General features: G+C 36.6%; 1 protein-coding gene across 7 annotated transcripts in view; it reads right to left on the reverse strand.

The window, feature by feature from the left end:
* Positions 1–23,104, reverse strand: part of CEP83 (centrosomal protein 83) — a 126,530-nt gene that overhangs the window by 56,362 nt on the left and 47,064 nt on the right. For 5 of the 7 annotated variants that reach the window (XR_014326618.1, XM_082850834.1, XM_082850830.1 and 2 more), the window contains exons 2-4: positions 8,287–8,466; positions 7,861–8,133; positions 7,277–7,427 (exon numbers count right to left, since the gene is read on the reverse strand). Coding sequence is in view for 6 of the 7 variants with exons in the window: in XM_082850834.1 (XP_082706960.1) it covers positions 7,277–7,427; positions 7,861–8,033 (324 nt within the window). In the remaining variant the exon portion in view is untranslated. Of the gene's footprint in view, positions 1–7,276; positions 7,428–7,860; positions 9,306–23,104 lie in introns of those variants that run through there. The other 2 variants (XM_082850831.1, XM_082850832.1) reach the window with 2 other exon arrangements.

Below are 23,104 nucleotides of genomic sequence, written 5' to 3' on the forward strand. Positions count from 1 at the left end.
ACCGGACACTATAAAACTCTTAGAGGAAAACATAGAAAGAACACTCTTTGACATAAACCACAGCAAGATTTTTTTTGATCCACCTCCTAGAGTAATGGAAGTAAAAACAAAAATAGACAAATGGGACCTAATGAAACTTAAGTTTTTACACAGCAAAGGAAACTACAAATAGGATGGAAAGACAGCACTCAGAATGGTAGAAAATATTTGCAAACGAATCAACTGACAAAGAATTAATCTCCAAAATATATAGACAGCTCATGCAGCTCAGTATTAAAAAAACAAACAACCCAATCCAAAAATGGGCAGAAGACCTAAATAGACATTTCTCCAAAGAAGACATACAGATGGCCAAGAAGCACATGAAAAGCTGCTCAACATCACTAATTATTAGAGAAATGCAAATCAAAACTACAATGAGGTATCACCTCACACCAGTCAGAATAGGCATCATCAGAAAATCTACAAACAACAAATGCTGGAGAGGGTGTGGAGAAAAGGGAACCCTCTTGCACTATTGGTGGGAATGTAAATTGATACAGCCACTATGGAGAACAGTATGGAGGTTCCTTAAAAAACTAAAAATAGAACTACCATATGATCCAGCAATCCCACTACTGGGCATATACCCAGAGAAAACCATAATTCAAAAAGACACATGCACCCCAATGTTCATTGCAGCACTATTTACAAAAGCCAGGTCATGGAAGCAACCTAAATGCCCATCAACAGATGAATGGATAAAGTAAATGTGGCACATATATACAATGGAATATTACTCAGCCATAAAAAGGAACGAAACTGGGTCATTTGTGGAGACATGGATGCATCTAGAGACTGTCATATAGAGTGAAGTAAGTCAGAAAGAGAAAAACAAATATATTAATGCATATATGTGGAACCTAGAAAAATGGTACAGATGAACCAGTTTGCAAGGCAGAAACTGAGATACAGATGTAGAGAACAGACATATGGACACCTAGGGGGGAAGTGGTGGCGGGGAGAGGGGGGTGATAGTGTAATGAACTGGGAGATTGGGATTGACATATATACACTAATATGTATAAAATGGATAACTAATTAGAGCCTGCTCTATAAACAAATAAATAAAATAAAATTCAAAAAAAATGCTACTGGGAAAAAAGTCAGTCTCTTCAGTCAATGATACTGCGAAAACTGGACAGCCACATGCAAAAAAAAAATAAAAAACTAGACCACCATCTTACACCATACACAAAATTAACTCAAAATGGAATAAAAACTTGAATTCAAGACCTGAAACCATAAAATTCCTAGAAGAAAACATAAGTGGCAACCTTACTGATATTAATCCTACCAATGTTTCAATGGATCAGACTTCAAAGGAAAGAGAAACCAAAGCAAAAAACAAACATCAAACTGAAAAGCTTCTGTACAGCAAAGGAAACCATAATCAAAACAAAAGGCAGCTTACTAAATGGGAGAAGTTATTTGCAAATCACCTATCTACAACTCAACAAGAAAAAACCAAGCAACCCAACTTAAAAATGGGCAGAGAATGTGAATAAACATTTTTCCAAAGAAGACATAAGGCTGGCCAACAGGCACATAAAAAGATGCTCAACATCACTAATCATCAGGAAAATGCATATCAAAACCATGAGATATCACCTCATACCTGTCAGAAATGGTGATTATCAAAGAACAATGAATAACGAGGGTTGATGAGTATACGGAGCAAAGAGAACCCTGTTACACAGTTGGTGAGAATGTAAATTGGTGCAGCAACTATGGAAAACAGTATAGAGCTTCCTTAAAAAAATTAAAAATAGAACTACTATATGATCCAGCAATTCCACTTCTGGGTATTTATCTAAAGAACATGAAAACACTAATTCAAAAAGATATATGAACCCTTATGTCCACTGCAGCATTATTTATAATAGCCAAGATATGCAAACAACCTAAGTGCCCACTGATGGATGAATGGATAAAGAGAACATTATACATACACACACATACACAAACACAACAACACACTGACAACAAAATACTACTCAGCCATAAAAAAATGAAATCCTGCCATTCATAACATGGTTGGACCTTGAGGGTATGATGCTAAGTATGATGCTAAGTTTCTTTGTCTGAAATAAATCAGACAAAGAAAGACAAATACTATATGATTTCATTCATATGTGGAATCAAAACACACACACCAATGAACAAACAAACAAAATCAAACAAAAGCAAACTCAGAGATACAGAGAACAGATTAGTGGTTACCAGAGAAGAAGGGGGTTGGGAGGTGAGCAAAATGGATGAAGGGGGTCAGCTGTATGGCGATGGATGATAACGAGACTTGTGGTGGTGGTAACTCTAGTGTATACAGAGGTTGAACCATAGTGCTCTACACCTGAAACTTAAATACAAAAATTTTTTTTTTAATTTAGCAGATATGTAAAGAAGCCTGAAAATACTACCCACAATAAATAGGAAAAGAAAATCAACCAACCAACACCAACCCAGAAGTGACAGAGATGCTAAAATTAGCAAAGACATTAATATAGTTACTATAACTGAATTCCACATAAAGCTACAGTAAAGATTGAACATGTCAAGGAAAATATGAAAAAAATCAAAATTGGACTTCAGGATAAAAACTACAATTTCTGAGATGAAAAATGCACTATAAAATTACTGGCAGATTAGACACTGCAGGAAAAAAGATCAGAGAACTTAAAGACATGACAACAGAAACTATCCAAAATGAAACAAAGAGACAAAAAAGATTAAAAATAAATAAACAGGGATTTCCCCTGGTGGTCCAGTGGTAAAGAATCCACCTTAAAATGCAGGGGACACGGGTTTGATCCCTGGTCAGGGAACTAAGATCCCACATGCTGAGGGGCAACTGAGCCCGCACACCACAACTACTGAGCTCACGCGCCTCAACTAGAGAGCCTGCGTGCCGCAAACTACAGAGCCCACATGCCACAACTAAAGAAGAGAAAAAGCTGCACGCCACAACTAGAGAGAAGCCTGCATGCCGCAACCAAGGGCTCATGCGCCGCAATGAAAGATCCCGCGTGCCTCAACAAAGATCCCGTGTGCCGCAACTAAGACCCAACACAGCCATAAATAAATAAATTTAAAAATAAATCTTTAAAAATAAACAAACAAACAGAACATCAGTGAGTTATGGGAGAACTTTCAGTGGCCTACTAGCAGAGTCCCCAAAGGAAATCAAATAGGAGGCAGAAAAAAATATTGAGATAAAATATCTAAAATTTTTCTAAATTTGATGAAGACTATAAACCCACAGACTCAAGAAGCTCATTAAACCTCAAGCACCAGAAACATGAAGATATGTGCAAAGGCAGGTCAAATTACTGAAAAGCAATAAAGAAAAAATCTTAAGAGCTGACAAGAAAAAAAGACACACTAGATAAAGAGAACAAAGATAAAGCTAACAACAAATTTCTTATGTGACACATAAGTGAGAAGACAGAAGAGCAACATCTTTAAAGTATTAGGGGAAAAAACTCAATCTAGAATTCAATACTCAGCTGAAATACCTTTAAACACCATTTCTTACATATACATACAAAAGCTGAAAAAATTCTCACCAGTATTTCTGTACTATAAGAAATGTTAAAGTCCATAAGATGGAAGGAAAATGATACTGATGGAAAAATGTATCTACACAAAGGAAAAAACAACACTGCAATTGGTAACTACACAGGAGTCTTGTGATCAATAAGGTCTCTGATAAAGAAAAAAATCTATGGTTAGAGATGCTTATCTCATAAGAAACTTATTAACAACAAGCACACACATTAAAAAATCTATCTTCCTCCCCTCTCCCTCTCTCTCAAAGCTGACATACACCAAAGACATAGAATTAGAGGGTTAACTCAATGTCATATTAGGAGGAAATTATGCTGTGTCTTAGATTTCTAATGGAATACTGCCACTGCTTGTCTGAAAAGAAACTTAAAAGAATGCTCTGTCATACAACCGTCTATGTGTCATTACCTATACTAAATATATAAAAAATCTTCAATACTCCAACATTTGTCATATTAATAATACAAAACAATATTAATGCATACATGTGGAATCTAGAAAAATGGTATCGATGAACCTATTTGCAGGGCAGGAAAAGAAACACAAATGTAGAGAACAGACGTGTGGACACAGCAGGGGAAGGGGCGGGTGGGATGAATTGGAAGATAAGGTTTGACATAAATACACTCCCATGTGTAAAACATGTGTAAAACAGATAGCTAGTGGGAACCTGCTGTGTAGCACAGGGAGCTCGGCCCTGTGCGCTGTGATGACCTAGATGGGTGGGATGAGGGGTGGGGGGAGGGAGGTACAAGAGGGAGGGGATATATGTATACATATAGTTGATTCAGTACATTGTACAACAGAAACTAACATAACATTGTAAAGCAATTATACTCCAATAAAAAAATAATAATAATACAAAACAGACCAGAATTTTTCAAAGAATATTTTGATTTAAGGGGGCAAATATTGCTGTGCCAGAGATTCTTAAAAGATTAATGACAAACTGAGTATTAAATTTTGCTCTGAGCTTCCTAGCAGCCAAATAAAATGGTAAACATACTGGTTTACACAGTTTTCATTACCTGGCACAAAGAAAGCATATAAATGTTTGGCAAAGTAATTTTTTAAAACTTTTTTCAGAAACATATAAAATGACTCCCATATTTTTTAAAAAGGTTTTGCTAACATGTTACATAACAACAATGTAATAGCTAACTTGTTGTAACCACTTACGACATCAAAGCACCATACTAATAATTTCTAATCATTGATTCATTGCAACTTTACAATCATCCTATGAGCTAGGCACTATTATTATCCCCATTCACTATAACTGCACAAGTGATGCAGAAATATTCTTAAATGAATGTCTTTTACATTGTTTTTCTATGAAGCCAAAGAGATATTAAATTCTAAATCTGAAAAGGCATTTTGCAGGTAGACAATACATGTGTATTTTTTAAATAATCATCTTTCATAAAACCTTCATTGAAGTATTTCTTGCTGATTTTACTTTGCTGAATTTACTTAACTCACAATTTGTACAAATTGCAAACACCCCCTGAAGCAAATAGCTAAACTGCTTCAATACATGTATTTATGTATAAATGCTTCTTTCAGTTATTTCTGCCAGGTAAATATCACATAGAAATCAGATATGTTTATTTTGAAAAACAGAAACTTTAACAGATAAATTTTATTTATCAGCAAACATTTGGGAAGCTATCACATGAAGAAATATCCAGAGTTATTTTGTGTAGGTCCAAGGAACACTGCAATAACCAACAGGGAGGCTACAGGGAGGATGATTTCCTTTCAATATGATAGAGAAAATGCTTAACATCCTCCAATCCATAAATGGAAGTGTATCACTTTACAATTCACTAGGTTCTCTAGCACTGAAAGCACTGAAGCACAGAATAAAGAGCTCTGTGTCATAAGAGTTCCAAACGGGAATTCTGCTTTGAAATTTATTGCCTCACAGTTCTGGAGGCCAGAAGTCCAAAATCAAGGTGTCAGCTAAGTGTTCCCTCTGAAAATTGTAGGAAGAACCCTTCCTTGCCCTGTCCTAGCTTGTCTTGATGTGCTGGCAATCCTTGGCATTCCCTGGCAGCTGCAACACTTCAATCTCTGCTTCTGTCATCACAGGACGTTCTCTCTGCTCCACCACCACCCGTGTGTTTCCGTCTCTATGTCTTTTCTCTTCTTCTTATTAAGGACATCAGTCATATTATATTAAGGGCCTGTCATACTTCAGTACGACCTTATCTTAACCTAAGTAATTTCATCTGTAAAACCCTATTTCCAAATAAGGTCACATTCTGAGGTACTGGGAGTTAGAACTTCAACCTATCTTTTCGGGGACACAATTCAATTCATGACAGATATGAAAGAGAACTAGATGATTATCAACTCTAAGATGCTAAGGTTCTAGATACCTATGAGACAACAAGTGCAACATTATACTATATATGAATAGAACAATTCCAACTCGCTCATTTATTCTACTTATTCATGTCATTCATTTAACAAATACTTGCTAGGCACCATCCTGAGCACTGGAGACACACTCCACCTGCCCTCGTGGAGTCTGTATTCCAACAGAATAAAAATTGCCGTCATTTATGAGTAGCTACTATGTGCCAGACACCGTACTGAAAATATACAGGTTATAATCTCATTAGTCCTTACAGCAACCCCTGTTAGATAAAAACCTTTATGCCCTTTATCACGTGAGAAAAGTAAGGAATAGAAACATAACTATTTGTTGAAGGTCATCACCTTCCTGGTGAAATGACCCTTTTTTTTGGTTATAAAAACGTTCTTTTTATCTTTAATGATACTCTTTGTCTTGAAGTCTATTTTATCTGATATTAATATAGCCACTCTAGTCTTCTTAGGCTATTTTGCATGTGCTTATTACAAATAAGCATGTCTACATGTTACTCTCAAGAAACAGTGATTACATCTTCAATGCCTGAAAAGAATACTTTGAATACCTTGGGTTTAGTGCTCACAGACTGCATTCATATAGGCCTCAATTTTTGCAAAACAAATTAATCCACCAGTTCTAAAGGTTTAAATTATATTTCCCTCTTCAACTCACATTTCAGAGGTTTTTATTTGTTTAAATGTCCTAAATATGTATACGTAGGAATGAAACAGTAAACATGGTGGAGGGTCCAACCCAAGCTTAAGTGGTGGTGTTTCCAACAATGGAAGATTTCGAGATAATATGGAATGACAAACTCCTTTAACACTGCTGTCAAAAGAATACATGAATTGGATAATATGCCACACTGGATGACTTGAAAGATGGCTTTTCACTCTATCAACCCATGACTCCAATATTAATAATGCCTTCTTGTAACAAGCACTAGATCAATACTTAGATCCAATACAACTTTATTTTTAAAAATATTTTTAAATTGTGAATTTTTATCAATACAAACTGGCCTTTCCTCCAATTATTCTGAAGAGTGAGATATTATTTAAATCAGAACAGGAAATATAATACAAATTTACCTAAAATAACAGTTTTGTGGCTAAACCCTACAGGGTAGCTAACATTCTAGAGTATATGAAAGAAGATTAAGTTATACCACCTAGAGATACAACAAAATATTCATTAAGAATATAGGAAAAATTTACCAAATTTACCAAAATTATTTATTTCCACTAAATATCTGACTACTTTTATACTAATTTGAATATATTTTCTTACCTGCAGCTTCATTTCTTCTAAGTCTTTAGTTTTCTCTACTAACTCCCCTCGTAGCTCTTCAAGCAGCAGCTGAAATTTTTCCTGGTGAGTTTGCTTTTCATTTAATAGGCGCTTGAGCTCATTTTGTGACTTTATGTACTCATCCTGCAACCTGATTTTTTAAAAAGAAGAATTTAAGTGAATCCTTTGCTTTCTAATTGCATTACTTTATGTGAAGTCAACCAACACTACAGAGCAAGATCAACATCATATATTTATTAAACTTACAAATATAATTGCTTTACAGTTTCATTTATTATTAACACTGTAATTTCTGAATGCAATTTTACTTTGAAGGGGAAAAAAACATATTTAACCACCTAGATACATTTAATTTTATATGTCTTGCTACTTTCAAAACAAAACTTTTACAAATTTATAATCCACTTGATTTAAAGAAAATTTACTTGTATTTTAAAAGTTTTAAATGTATATTGTATACTGCAAAATAACAAAATTATACTGTATGTTCCAGAGCAAACATTTAGACAAAATAAAAAATTTTAATCAAGCCTCTCACTTCCAAATTTAAGTAATTTATTTACCTTGTGTGTTCAGCTTTCAGAGTCTGATAATTAGTTTTATGATGTTCACATCGTAACCGTTCATCAATTAACATTTTTTGGAACTCAGATTGAGAACTTGTCAGCCCACTGTCTCCACCAGGAGGAAAAATGGTGGGAAAAGTGTCCATATTGGTAAGTGAGCTGACAACCATGTAAAAGCAAGTCTTGCTTTCTTATTGTCTTAGTTTTCTTTTCAAGAGTATTTTTCACTTTCTTCGTGCTAAGACAGAATCTCGGGAGGCCAAATTATACCTGAAGAGAGAAATACACTTAATTAGTGATCAGTGAACTCCTTCAGTATTATATAATTTTTATCACTTATTATTCTCCCTATCATTTCTATAACAAACCCAATTTTCAGATTTTCAGTTGTTCATAAAATTCAAGAATAAAGTTGAATCATACCTTAAATTTTCTTTACTTCCATGCAGTTTCTGTGCCCATCAAGGTCATATCTTCAAGTATTAGCCTAACTAGATGTAACGACTCTTCCAGTATAGGTAGTCCCAGAGTCACACATCACCAATGTTTCCTGAAGTTACTGAGGTAAACTTCAAGAGTGGATTCTGGTACGAAATCCATACTCTGAAACCAGGGGAAAAGCTATTTGGAACTTGATAAGTGTCTGGGGAGAATCACAGTCTTCACAAAGATGACCTTCAGCATGTAATTATGTCTGTGATTAATGCTACAAAGGATCTTTTATTTGACACAAGGTGACTGCAGATTCAGAGAATAAATCAGTCAACGTATAAATATTGATCATCTATGTATTATGCACTGTGCTAAGAACAGGAAAGTCAATCACCTCAGCTATCCCCAAAAGCACCAATCCAGGATTATGAAAGTAACCAAATGTTTGCTCTATCTAGAAGTAAAATATGACACAGTGTTCTTACTGTAAATAATTAAAAACAAAACATTTAATCAAAACAATTCTGTCCCTTTTAACTTCATTCATCTTTTTCAAAACTATTATATATATTTTTTCCTAACAGTACCTCCCTTAGTCATGGGTAATTATGAATTACCTTTTCTTACTACAAGAGACCATCTTTAGCCTACACAACCCCACCATTAAATTACTGAGTCTTGCTTGAACTACATCATTTCTGATAAATTAACGTGATGTCTACGTATTACATAAGAAGACTTTTAAACTAAAATTGAGGTTGCTTTGGTTTCCTACTTTATCTATTTTAACAGAGGGGTAAAAGTCCTTCAAGGACACTTTACTCCTTATTCTTCGGTTAAATGTACACAAGGATTCAACCTTTGCAAATGCAGAGTGCACTGTTTGTAGTAGCAGCTGCCACAACATTATCCTGTCAAGAATATACATTTGCCATGGAATTAATAAACTGGATCATAAAAGTGGCATGTAATTTTTTTTTAATTAATTTTATTTATTTATTTTCAGCTGTGTTGGGTCTTCATTGCTGTGCGCAGGCTTTCTCTAGTTGCAGCAAGCGGGGGCTACTCTTCGTTGCGGTGCATGGGCTTTTCATTGCAGTGTCTTCTCTTGTTGCGGAGCATGGGCTCTAGGCGCGTGGGCTTCAGTAGTTGTGGCATGCGGGCTCAGTAGTTGTGGCTCGCGGGCTCTAGAGCACAGGCTCTGTAGTTGTGGCGCATGGTCTTAGTCGCTCCGCAGCATGGGGGATCTTCCCAGACCAGGGCTCGAACTCGTGTCCCCTGCATTGGCAGACGGATTCTTAACCACTGCACCACCAGGGAAGCCCTGGCATGCAATTCTGATTCTGCTCTTTGATGCAAATTAATTTTTAAGAGACAGAAACATACAATAAACATATCTAATACTTTCTAATAATATCACCAAAAGGCATTATGAGGTTTTAGTTTCAATTAGCTAAAAGCTTACAAATCAAAAGTTACCCTTCAGTCCTACTACTAGTAAAAGAAAGATTTCCAAGGTAAAATGAATATCTTTTTTCCTCTGTATTCCAATTAACTTGACAGTAAACATTCTCACTGACCCCTACCCTAAAATGAGAGTTAAGTCCTCACAGAAATAAAATTTACAAAGACCTGAAAGTTTCTGGAAAATAAAATGATTTATCTCCTTCCCTCTTGGCACTGAAATATCTACTAGACGTACTTTCCAGGACTTCACTAATTTCAGAATATCCCTTTCTCAATCACCACCACCATTACCTCATCTCCAATTCTAGTTTCCATGCAAGCATACGTGTACTGCCCCCTTGTATTTTCCCAAACTAGGAGGATTTCTCCTGTTCCAAGTTGATGTTTGCAATTTCATTGCTTTTTAATATGTTAATTTTTTGAATAATAAAGCTAGAATATACCAACACACATCACCAGTAGGTACCACACCCAAATGCATGATATACTTTCCCCTCATACCACAAAAAATACAACGTTAATTTGCGTGCGTGCACGCACACACACACACATCTATAGTAAGCTTTCTGCAAAGTTACCTGTATCAAAATGATAAATCTGCTTATCCCCTGGCCCAATCCTAGGAATTTATTCTATGACAATAGCTGGATGAGTACCCAAATGTAATTACTATATAAGAATTTTCTTTGTGACTTTATTTAATTAAAAAAATGAAAAAATCAGAAATAAGCTAAACTTCCATAAATAAAGGTTTATCTATACTATACATTAAGAAGGACAAGTTAGATCTGTCCCCACAGCATGGTGAAGAGTATAAATGACAGATACACACACACATATGTTTACATACACATAAAAAGAGTCAAATAGTGGTACACCAAGCAGTGAATAGTGGTAACTTCTGGGGAAATAATAATAGGGGGACTCCCTGACAGGAAAACTTGCACCTTGCACTTTCAACATTTTACTGTTAAATTTTCTTTTTAACAACTACAAACTGTTTTCCAGATAATGAACAATTCTATCACCCTGTATTCAAATTATCTTAAACCAAATTCATTACCCTTGCTTTCAATCTACCTTCAACATCCTTACTTTCCAGCTTCTGATATTGATACCAGTATTATGCTACCATTCACCCACACTTACAACCTCAAAGTCTTCTCTGCTTTCTCTCTCAACTTCCCATGTATGAACAACAAATACTCTTTCTTTAAAATGCATTCCATTCTCTCCATTCCTACTTAACCACAAAAAGTCAAGCTTGTGTCATCTCGTAACTAGACTATTAGAGCTTTTTATTATCCCTGCTTCCAATATTCTCTCTCTCTAGTCTACCCTCCAAACACTGCCAGATTAACAGTCAGAAACTGTTATTTGATTTCTCATTCTCACTCAAAAGCTCCCATATATGCGACAAAATCAAAACACCCATTCTTGCAAAGCACTACACAATCAGCCCCAATCTACCTGTGTAATCTCATTTCCTACCATCTGCCAAGAATATTCTACTCCAGCTAGCCCCTGAATAGATATGCACATCACACCTTTGTTCACACAGATTTTGTCTTAGTTTGTGAACCCTATACTAATGAAAATGGACTCTAGTATGCACGATAATCACTAACTGTTCTCTATTTCTGTGATGACTGAATATAAATAGGCTTAAACACAGTAGTTAGATACTGGAAAGAAATCCTTGACTCAAAGTTATGAGCCCCTGGGTTGCATTTGCCAATAGCCTTTTCCAGAATTTTCTCCTCTAGGAATAGTTAAGAATTACAGAAAACTATCTGCCAATTTGTATGAAACTAACCAAGGTCAGAATGAATTTTTTATCTGTTTTCAAGCACTCTGCACATATAACATATCCAGTTCGCTAATTCAGTAGTAATCAACTTATCAATAATAATCTTGAAAAATATAGTATGGTAGTCCTCCAAATAGATATCTAGTGTCATAGATAGAAAGGCCTCATAAAATAATTCTTTCTCTGACCTTCAAAAGTGGTCCATCATTCTATATTCAAGGTTACAAAGAAAGAACTTCTATTTTTTATACTAATTATATAAGGACGTTTTAAATGGAAACGTCCTTAGCTAAAAATGGAAAACCCCAACTCAGTTACCATATAATCTATCTCTTATACCAAGAAATCTGAAGACAGTCTTCTATTACCAGTAATAGAGGATTAAGTAATTTGGATCAAGCCTCCCGCTAAGGACAGCAAGAAAAGCTGGATACATACTTTTTTAAAATCAGCTTGAAGACACTGGAAAACAAAAGAATAAATATTTACTGAGATGGGAACGGGGGAAGATATAGATGCAGAAAGATGAGACTGGCACTTGGAACCACCATTCCCCTAGAGGTATCTGCCAATTCCAGAGAGGTAGCTGGGAAACTGAATGCCCTGGGACAGTCTTTAAATTCAACGAAAGATATATTAAGTCAGCAAGGAGTGGAGAAGCCCTGGTGAACACCCTTCATTTCGGATAGAGACTTCAAAGGCTGCCTCTTAGGAATAAGGGTAATTCAGAAGAAAGATACTGGACTAGACCTCAAATTGCTCTAAAAAATAAATATGTGACACATACACACATGTAAAAGTTCACGGGAAGATAAGGTAACATGAATTAAAGCCACAGAAACAACAGACGACAAGCAGACACACAGGGTCTCACTATTAAAGAGTCATCAGACAATGGATCTAAAAGAATTTTTTAAATTCTAATTGTGTACAAAACAATAGAAAAGAAGGTTGAGAAATTTGGGAAAGGATTAGAAACCATAAAAAGAAACCAATGGAAACTCTAAACTTGAAAAATGTGATAACCAAAATTAAGAGCTCAACTGAGTGGGTAAACCAGCCCAGATTAGACATAGTTTAGGAAGTAATTGGAAGACAGCTTAAAAGAATATGTTCAAGAAAAAGTAGAAAGATAAACAAGGATGGAAAATATAGAAAAGAAGGAAAGAAATAGAGAATAAAGTTAAAACGTCACTTTAACAGACATGAAATTGGAGTCCCAGAAAGAAAGGAGAGAATAGAGCAGAAGCAATACCTCAAAAAAAAAAGAAACAAACCAGTTTGACATCATCCCCAAACTGAGGAAAGGTATCAATTCTCAGATATAAAAAGTCCTACAGGGACTTCCCTGGTGGTCCAGTGGCTAAGACTCCACGCTCCCAATACAGAGGGTCCAGTTTCAATCCCTAGTCAGGGAACTAGATCCTACATGCCACAACTAAGAGTTCACATGCCGCAACTAAAGATCCCGCATGCCGCAACTAAAAAGATAATATGTGTGTATGTTGCAACTACAGATCCCACGTGCCTTAACTAAGACCTGACACTGCCAAATGAATAAATACCAAAAAAGAAAGTCCTACAATCCCCAAGCACATAAATAAAAAGAAATCCACACCTACGCACATCACATTAAGACAGCTAAAAACAAAAATAAAGGGAAGATCTTAAAATCAGGCAGAAAGAGACAAGGTGCCTGTAAATAAGAGCAACAAAAAGACAGAAGTGACTTCAACAGTGAAGGCCAGAAGACAATGTACAGTGCTGAAAGAAAACAACTGCCAAACTAACATTCGATAAATACAGCAATACTACAACTTCGAAGAATGATGGTAAAACAAAGACATTTTCAGAGAAACAAAATAAATTCATCCCTAAAGATGTACACTAAAGAAACAGTCAAGGACTTTTCATACACAATGAAAATTCTTAGATGTGAACTTGACAATGCAGAAAGGAAGATTAATGGAAACCATAAATATATGCATAATTTGAATTGAATATTAATTGCATAAAATATTGATAATAGCTTGTGGGATTTTTTTTTTTTTTTTTTGCGGTACGCGGGCCTCTCACTGTTCTGGCCTCTCCCGTTGTGAAGCACAGGCTCCGGACGCGCAGGCTCAGCGGCCACGGCTCACGGGCCCAGCCGCTCCGCGGCATGTGGGATCTTCCCGAACCGGGGCACGAACCCGTGTCCCCTGCATCGGCAGGCGGACTCTCAACCACTGCGCCACCAGGGAAGCCCAGCTTGTGGGATTTTAACATATACTGACTTAAAATACATGATATAAATGGTATATAAGACAATAAAAGTAGAATTACAAGTGCAAAAGAGTCCTTGCACTGTATGGGAGAAGAGTAAAAGTATCAATTAACATTCTATTTTGATAATACATATTGTAAAGGAAATGGGTTGGCAAACTACACTCCATGGGCCAAAGTTGGCCTGTAGCCCTTTTTGTGTGGCCCCAAGCTAAAAATGTCACCTCCTTTTTTAAGAGTTAAAATAAAAAGAATGAAAATAAATGTAAAAATCCTCAACAAAATATTAGCAAATCAAATACAGCATGTTGAAAAAGAAGTATACACCATGACCAAGGAGGATTTATTCCAGGCATGCAAGGTTGGTTCAATATTCAAAAAAATCAATTACTATAATCCATTACATCAACAGGCTAACGCAGAAAAATCACATGATCATATCAATAGATGCAGAAAAAGCATTTGACTTTTTGCATCTGACAATCCAACACCTATTCATGATAAAAACTCTCAACAAATAAGGGACAGAGAGATACTTCCTCAATTCGATAAAGAACATCTACAAAAAATCTACAGCTAACAGCATACTTAATGGTGAGAAAAATAGCATTCCCAGTAAGAACAAGAACAAGCAAGGCTGTCCCTTCTCACCACTCCTTTTCAAAACTGTAGTGGATGGCACTCAGCTAACACAGTAAGAAAAGTAAAAGGGATACAGGAAGAAACGGAAGAAATAAAACTATCTTTGTTTGCAGATCACATGATTGTCCACAAAGGAGAGCCAAAAGAGTCAATTAAAAAAGCAATTGCCCTGGGGTCTTCCATGGTGGCACAGTAGTTAAGAATCCGCCTGCCAATGCAGGGGACACGGATTCGAGTCCTGGTCCAGGAAGATCCCACATGCTGCGGAGCAACTAAGCCCATGTGCCACAACTACTGAGCCTGCGCTCTAGAGCCCTCATGCCAGAACTACTGAAGCCCACATGCCTAGAGGCTGTGCTCTGCAACAAGAGAAGCCACCGCAATGAGAAGCCCGCACACCGCAACAAAGAGTAGCCCCCGCTCACTGCAACTAGAGAAAGCCCAGGCGCAGCAACGAAGACCCAAAGCAGCCAAAAATAAATAAATTAAATAAATTAATATTTTTAAAAAAGGCAATTCCCCAAACTAATAAGCAATTACAGCACAATTTCAGGATAGAAGATTAATATACAAAAGTCACTTTCTTCCAACAGCAATAAACAAATGGAATTTGAAACTTAAAACAATACCATACACATTAAACCCCCCCAAAAATGAAACAGGTATAAATCTAAAAAGATATGTATAAGACTTACGTGAGGAAAATGATAAAACTTTGATGAAAGAAGTCAAAGAATAAACAATAAATTATTTTAAACATCTTTACTGGAATATAACTACTTTACATTGCTGTGTTAGTATCTGCTGTGTAACAAGTGAATCAGCTATATGTGTACATATATCCCCACATCCCCTCCCTCTTGCATCTCCCTTGAACTCTCCCTATCCCACCCCTCTAGGTGGTCACAAAGCACTGAGCTGATCTCCCTGTTTTGTGCAGCTGCTTCCCACTAGCCATCTATTTTACATTTGGTAGTGTATATATGTCCATGCCACTCTCTCACTTCGTCCCAGTTTACCCTTCCCCCACCCCGTGTCCTAAAATCCATTCTCTATGTCTACATCTTCACTCCTTTCCTGCCCCTAGGTTCTTCTGAACCACTTTTTTTTTTAGATTCCATATATGTGTTACCATACTGTATTTGTTTTTCTCTTTCTGACTTACTTCACTCTGTATGACAGACTCTAGGTCCATCCACCTCACTACAAATAACTCAATTTCGTTTCTTTTTATGGCTGAGTAATATTCCATTGTATATATGTGCCACATCTCCTTTATCCATTCATCTGTCGATGGACACCTAGAATGCTTCCATGTCCTAGCTACTGTAAACACAGCTGCAATGAACACTGCGGTACATGACTCATTTTGAATTATGGTTTTCAAAGGGTATATGCGCAGTAGTGGGATTGCTGGCTCGTACGGTACTTCTATTTTTAGTTTTTTGAGGAACCTCCGTACTGCTCTCAATAGTGGCTGCATCAATTTATATTCCCACCAAGAGTGCAAGAGGGTTCCCTTTTCTCCACACCCTCTCCAGCATTTATTGTTTGTAGATTTTTTGATGATGGCCATTCTGACTGGTGTGTGGTGATACCTCAATGTAGTTTTGATTTGCATTTTGCTAATGATTAGTGATGCTGAGCAACCTTTCATGTGTTTGTTGGCAATCTGTATATCTTCTTTAGAGAAATGTCTATTTAGGTGTTCTGACCATTTTTGGATTGGGTTGTTTGTTTTATTGATATTGAGCTGCATGAGCTGCTTGTATATTTTGGAGACTAATCCTTTGCCTGTTGATTCATTTGCAAATATTTTCTCCCATTCGGAGGGTTGTCTTTTTGTCTTGTTTATGGTTTCCTTTGCTGTGCAAAAGCGTTTAAGTTTCATTAGGTCCCATTTGTTTATTTTTGTTTTTATTTCCATTTCTCTAGGAGGTGGGTCAAAAAATCTTCCTGTGATTTATGTCATAGAGTGCTCTATGTTTTCCTCTAAGAGTTTTATACTGTCTGGCCTTATATTTAGGTCTCTAATCCATTTTGAGTTTTTTTGTGTGTATGGTGTTAGGGAGTATTCTAATTTCATTCTTTTACATGTAGTTGTCCAGTTTTCCCAGCACCAATTATTGAAGAGGCTGTCTTTTCTCCACTGTATATTCTTGCCTCCTTTGACACAGATTAGTTGACCATAGGTGTGTGGGTTTATTATCTCTGGGCTTTCTATTCTGTTCCATTGATCTATATTTCGGTTTTTGTGCCAGTACCATACTGTCTTGATTACTGTAGCTTTGTAGTGTAGTATGAAGTCAGGGAGCCTGATTCCTCCAGATCCATTTTTCTTTCTCAAGATTGCTTTGGCTATTCGGGGTCTTCTGTGTTTCCATACAAATTGTAAAACTTTTGGTTCTACTTCTCTGAAAAATACCATTGGTAGGTTGATAGGGATTGCATTGAATCTGTAGATTGCTTTGGGTAGTATAGTCATTTTCACAATACTGATTCTTCCGATCCAAGAACATGGTATATCTCACCATCTGTTTGTATCAACTTTAATTTCTTTCATCAGTGTCTTATAGTTTTCTGAATACAGGTCTTTTGTCTCCTTAGGTAGGTTTATTCCTAGGTATTTTATTCTTTTTGTTACAATGGTAAATGGGAGTGTTTCCTTAATTTCTCTTTCAGATTTTTCATCATTAGTGTATAGGAATGCAAGGGATTTCTGTGCATTAATTTTGTATCCTGCAACTTTATCAAATTCATTGATTAGCTCTAGTAGTTTTCTGGTAGCATCTTTAGGATTCTCTGTGTATAATATCATGTCATCTGCAAACAATGACAGTTTTACTTCTTTTCCGATTTGGATTCCATTTATTTGTTTTCTGTCTGTGACTGCTGGGGCTAAAACTTCCAAAACTATGTTGAATAATGGTGGTGAGAGTGGGCAACCTTGTCTTGTTCCTGATCTTAGTGGAAATGATTTCAGTTTTTCACCATTGAGAATGTTGGCTGTGGGTTTGTCATATATGGCCTTTATTATGTTGAGGTAAGTTCCCTCATGCCTACTTTCTGGTGGGTTTTTATCATAAATCAGTGTTGAATTTTGTCGAAAGATTATTCTGCATCTACGGAGATGATCATATGGTTTTTATCCTTCAATTTGTTAATATGGTGTATCACATTTATTGATTTGCATATATTGAAGAACCCTTGCATTCCTGGGATAAACCCAACTTGATCGTGGTGTATGATCCTTTTAATGTGCTGCTGGATTCTGTTTGCTAGTATTTTGTTGAGGAGCTTTGAATTTATATTAATCAGTGATATCGGCCAGTAGTCTTTTTTTGTGACATCTTTGCCTAGTTTTGGTATCAGGGTGATGGTAGCCTCACAGAATGAGTTTGGGAGTGTTTCTCCCTCTACTACATTTTGGAAGAGTTTGAGAAGGATAGGTGTTAGCTCTTCTCTAAATGTTTGATAGAATTCGCCTGTGAAGCCATCTGGTCCTGGGCTTCTGTTTGTTGGAAGACTTTTCATCAGAGTTTCAACTTCAGTGCTTGGGAATGGTCTGTTTATATTTCCTATTTCTTCCTGGTTCAGTCTCAGAAGGCTGTGTTTTTCTAATAATTTGTCCATTTCTTCCAGGTTGTCCATTTTATTGGCATATAGTTGCCTATAGTAGTCTCTCATGATCCTTTATATTTCTGCAGTGTCAGTTGTTACTTCTCCTTTTTCATTTCTAATTCTGTTGATTTGAGTCTTCTCCTTTTCTTGATGAATCTGGTTAATGGTTTATCAATTTTGTTTATCTTCTCAAAGAACTAGCTTTTAGTTTTATTGATCTTTGCTATCGTTTCCTTCATTTCTTTTTCATTTATTTCTGATCTGATCTTTAAGATGATTTCTTTCCTTCTGCAAACTTTGGGGCTTTTTTGGTTCTTCTTTCTCTAACTGCTTTAGGTATAAGGTTAGGTTGTTTGAGATTTTTCTTGTTTCTTGAGGTAGGATTGTATTGCTATAAACTTCCCTCTTAGAACTGCTTTTGCTGCCTCCCATAGGTTTTGGGCCATCGTGTTTTCATTGTCATTTGCTTTCCAGGTATTTTCTGATTTCCTCTTTGATTTCTTCAGTGATCTCTTGGTTATTTAGTAACGTATTGTTTAGTCTCTGTGTTTGTATTTTTTACAGTTTTTTTTCCCTGTAATTGACATCTTGTCTCACGGCACTGTGGTGGGAAAAGATACTTGATACAATTTCAATTTTCTTAAATTTACCAAGGCTTGATTTGTGACCCAAGATATGATCTATCCTGGAGGATGTTCCATGAGTGCTTGAGAAGAACGTGTATTCTGTTGTTTTTACATGGAATGTCCTATAAATATCAGTTAAGTCTATCTTGTTCAATGTCTCATTTAAAGCTTGTGTTTCCTTATTTATTTTCATTTTGATTGATCTGTCCATTGGTGAAAGTGGAGTATTAAAGTCCTATACTATGACTGTGTTACTGTCAATTTCTCCTTTTATAGCTGTTAGCATTTGCCTTATGCATTGAGGTGCTCCTATGTTGAATGCATATTTACAATTGTTACATCTTCTTCTTGGACTGATCCCTTGATCATTATGTAATGTCCTTCTTTGTCTCTTGTAATAGTCTTCATTTTAAAGTCCATTTTGTCTGATATGAGAATTGCTACTCCAGCTTTCTTCTGATTTCCATTTGCATGGAATATCTTTTTCCATCCCCTAACTTTTAGTCTATATGTGTCCCTAGGTCTGAAGTGGATCTCTTGTAGACAGCATATATATGGGTCTAGTTTCTGTATCCATTAAGCCAGTCTATGTCTTTTGGTGGGAGCACTTAATCCGTTTACATTTAAGGTAATTATCCATAGGTATGTTCCTATTACCATTTTAATTGTTTTGGGTTTGTTATTGTAGGTCTTTTCCTTCTCTTGTGTTTCCTGCCTAGAGAAGTTCCTTTAGCATTTGTTGTAAAGCCGGTTTGGTGGTGGTGAATTCTCTCAGCTTTTGCTTGTCTGTTAAGGTTTTAATTTCTCCATCGAATCTGAATGAGATCCTTGCTGGGTGGAGTAATCTTGGTTGTAGGTTTTTCCCTTTCATCACTTTTAATATGTCCTGCCACTCCCTTCTGGCTTGCAGAGCTTCTGCTGCAAGATCAGCTGTTAACCTTATGGGGATTCCCTTGCATGTTATTTGTTGCTTTTCCCTTGCTGCTTTTAATATTTGTTCTTTGTATTTAATTTTTGATAGTTTGATTAGTATGTGTCTTGGTGTGTTTCTCCTTGGATTTTTCCTGTATGGGACTCTCTGTGCTTCCTGGACTTGATTGACTATTTTGTTTCCCACATTAGGGAAGTTTTCAAGTATAATCTCTTCAAATATTTTCTCAGTCCCTTTCTTTTTCTCTTCTTCTTCTGGGACCCCTATAATTCGAATGTTGGTGCATTTAATGTTGTCCCAGAGGTCTCTGAGACTGTCCTCAGTTCTTTTCATTCTTTTTTCTTTATTCTGCTCTGCAGTAATCATTTCCACTATTTTATCTTCCAGATCACTTATCCATTCTCCTGCGCCTCAGTTATTCTGCTATTGATTCCTCTTAGAGAATTTTTAATTTCATTTATTGTGTTGTTCATCATTGTTTGTTTGCTCTTTAATTCTTCTAGGTCCTTGTTAAACGTTTCTTGTATTTTCTCCATTCTATTTCCAAGATTTTGGATCATCTTTACTATCATTACTTTGAATTCTTTTTCAGGTAGGCTGCCTATTTCCTCTTCATTTGTTTGGTCTGGTGGGTTTTTACCTTGCTCCTTCATCTGCTGGGTATTTGTCTGTCTTCTCATTTTGCTTAACTTACTGTGTTTGGGGTCTCCTTTTTGCAGGCTGCAGGTTTGTAGTTCCCACTGCTTTTGGTGTGTGCCCCCACTGGGTAAGGTTGGTTCAGTGGGTTGTGTAGGCTTCCTGGTGGAGGGGACTGGTGCCTGTGTGTTCTGGTGGATGAGGCTGGATCTTGTCTTTCTTGTGGGCAGGAACGATTTTAGGCAGGCTCTCTGCTAATGGGTGGGGTTGTGTTCCTGTCTTGCTAGTTGTTTGGCATGGGGTGTCCAGCACTGGAGCTTTCTGGTCATTGAGTGGAGCTGGGTCTTAGCATTGAGACAGGGATCTCTGGGAGAGCTCTCGCCGACTGATGTTACGTGGGGCCGGGAGGTCTCTGGTGGTCCAATGTCCTGAACTTGGCTCTCCCACCTCTGAGGCTCAGGCCTGACACCCAGCCACAGCACCAAGACCCTGTCAGCCGCACGGCTCATGTAAGTGGCATCATACGGTATTTGTCGTTTTGTTACTGGCTTATTCCATTTAGCACAATGTCCTCAAGGTTCATCCATGTTGTAGCATATGTCAGAATTGCCTTCCTCAGGAGTCTCCTCAACAGTCCACTTGGCCAGCGTGTTCCTCTCCCCAGCCTCACAGAAGTAACCTTTGTTCTCTCTGTTCCTGTCACTCTTTGGCCTTACCGTAATAGAGACTTTTCACACCTTAACTATTTTTTTTTTTTTTGCTCTGGGTATCCTTCACAGCACGTGCTCTTTGCCAGTGGTTACCAATTTCCTTTACAGTTCCTGTGCTAGGCTCTGAGGAGCCTCCTCCCTCCCACCTCGGGGCAAAGGGCAGGCAACAATAAAATGTTTATATTCATGGATAGGAAGACTAAATATGGCCAAGATGTCAGTTCTTCCCAACCTGATAGATGAATTCTATACCATCCCAACAAGTTATCATGTGGATATCAAGAAACTGATTCCAATATTTATATGGAAAGGCAAAAGATCCAGAATAGCCAACATAATATTAAAGAAGAACAAAGTTAGAGAACTGACACTACCCAACTTCAAGACTTACTATATAAGCAACAATAATCAAGACAATATATCAGCCAAAGAATAGGCAAATGGATCAATGAAAAAGAACAGAGAGTCCAGAAACAGACTAAATTATAGTCAACTGATCTTTGACAAAAGAGCACATGCAAAAATAACACACATAAGTAAAACGTGGATCTAGGCACAGACTTTACACCTTTCACATAATTAGCTCAAATGGACTACACACCTCAATGTAAAATGCAAAACTATCAAATTCTGAGAACATAGGAGAAAATCTACATGACCTTAAGTATAGCAATGACTTTTTAGATACAACGCCATAGGCAAGATTCATGAAAAAATATTGACAAGTTAGACTTCATTAAAATTAAAAATTTCTACTCTACAAAAGACACTGTCAAGAGAATAAGAAGAGAAGCCACAGACTGGGAAAAAATATTTGCAAAAGATATATCTGATAAAGGACTGTTATCCAAAATATACAAAGAACTCAAACTCAACAATAAGAAAACAACTGGATTAAAAAATGAGCCAAACATCTAAGCAAAGAAAATATACAAAGGCAAATAAGCACATGAAAAGATACTGCACATCACATGTCATCAGTGAATTGCAAATTAAAGCAACAATGAGATACCAACACGCACCTATTAGAATGAACTAAACCCAAACACTGACAACGCCAAATGCTAGTGAGGATGTGGAACAACAGAAACCCTAATTCATTATTCTTACCATACAATCCAGCAACTGCACTCCTTGGTATTTACCCAAATGAGTTGAAAACTTACATCCAACAAAAACTGGCACACAGATGTTTATAGCAGCTTTATTCATAATTACCAAACCTTGAAAGCAACCAAGGTGTCCTTCAGTAAGTGAATGGATAAACTGTGGTATATCCAGACAATGGAATATTATCCAGCCTTAAAAAGAAATGAGCCATGAAAAGATATGGAGGAATCTTAAATGCATGTTACTAAGTGAAAGAAGCCCATCTAAAAAAGGATACATATTGTAGGATTCCCATATATTCTGGAAATGACCAAACTATGGAGACATTAAAAAGATCACTGGTTGCCAAGGGTTAGGGGAAAAAATGGGATGAATAGGCAGAGCAGAAAGGATTTTTAAAGCAGTGAAACTATTCTGTATGATACTATAATTATAGAATACATGCCAATATACATTTGTTAAAACCCACATAATGTACAACACCAAGAGTGAACCGTAATGTAAACTGTGGACTATGGGTAATAATGACATGTCAGTGTACCACTCGGCTGTGGGATGTTAATAGTGCAGGAGGCTGTGCATGCAGGGGCAAGTAGTGGGTACATTGGAGCCCTCTGTACTTTCTGTTTGATTCTGATGTAAATCTAAAACAGCTCTATAAAAGGAATGAAGGAAGGGAGGAAGGGAGAAAAGAATACATAACAGAAACCATGCATGGCCTGAAGAGCCTAAAATATTTGCTATGTGACTCTTCATAATAAAGGCTTGCAAACCTTTCTCTAGGATAACCATTAACGCATGCTAAAAGGGTGGAAAAATTAAAATTACTCAAATACTCTAAAAAAGGGTTTCTCAACATAGAAGAGAAGTTTGGAAGGAAAAACATAACTCAACTATATGACTTTTTTATAAGACAATTGTAAAACATAAGGGCACAGAAAGGTTGAGATAGAGAAGATAATACAAACATCAATCAGAAGAGATGGTGGAA

Source organism: Leucopleurus acutus (genome assembly GCF_964270905.1).
Source record: "Leucopleurus acutus genome assembly, chromosome: 11".
Classification (NCBI taxonomy): domain Eukaryota; kingdom Metazoa; phylum Chordata; class Mammalia; order Artiodactyla; family Delphinidae; genus Leucopleurus; species Leucopleurus acutus.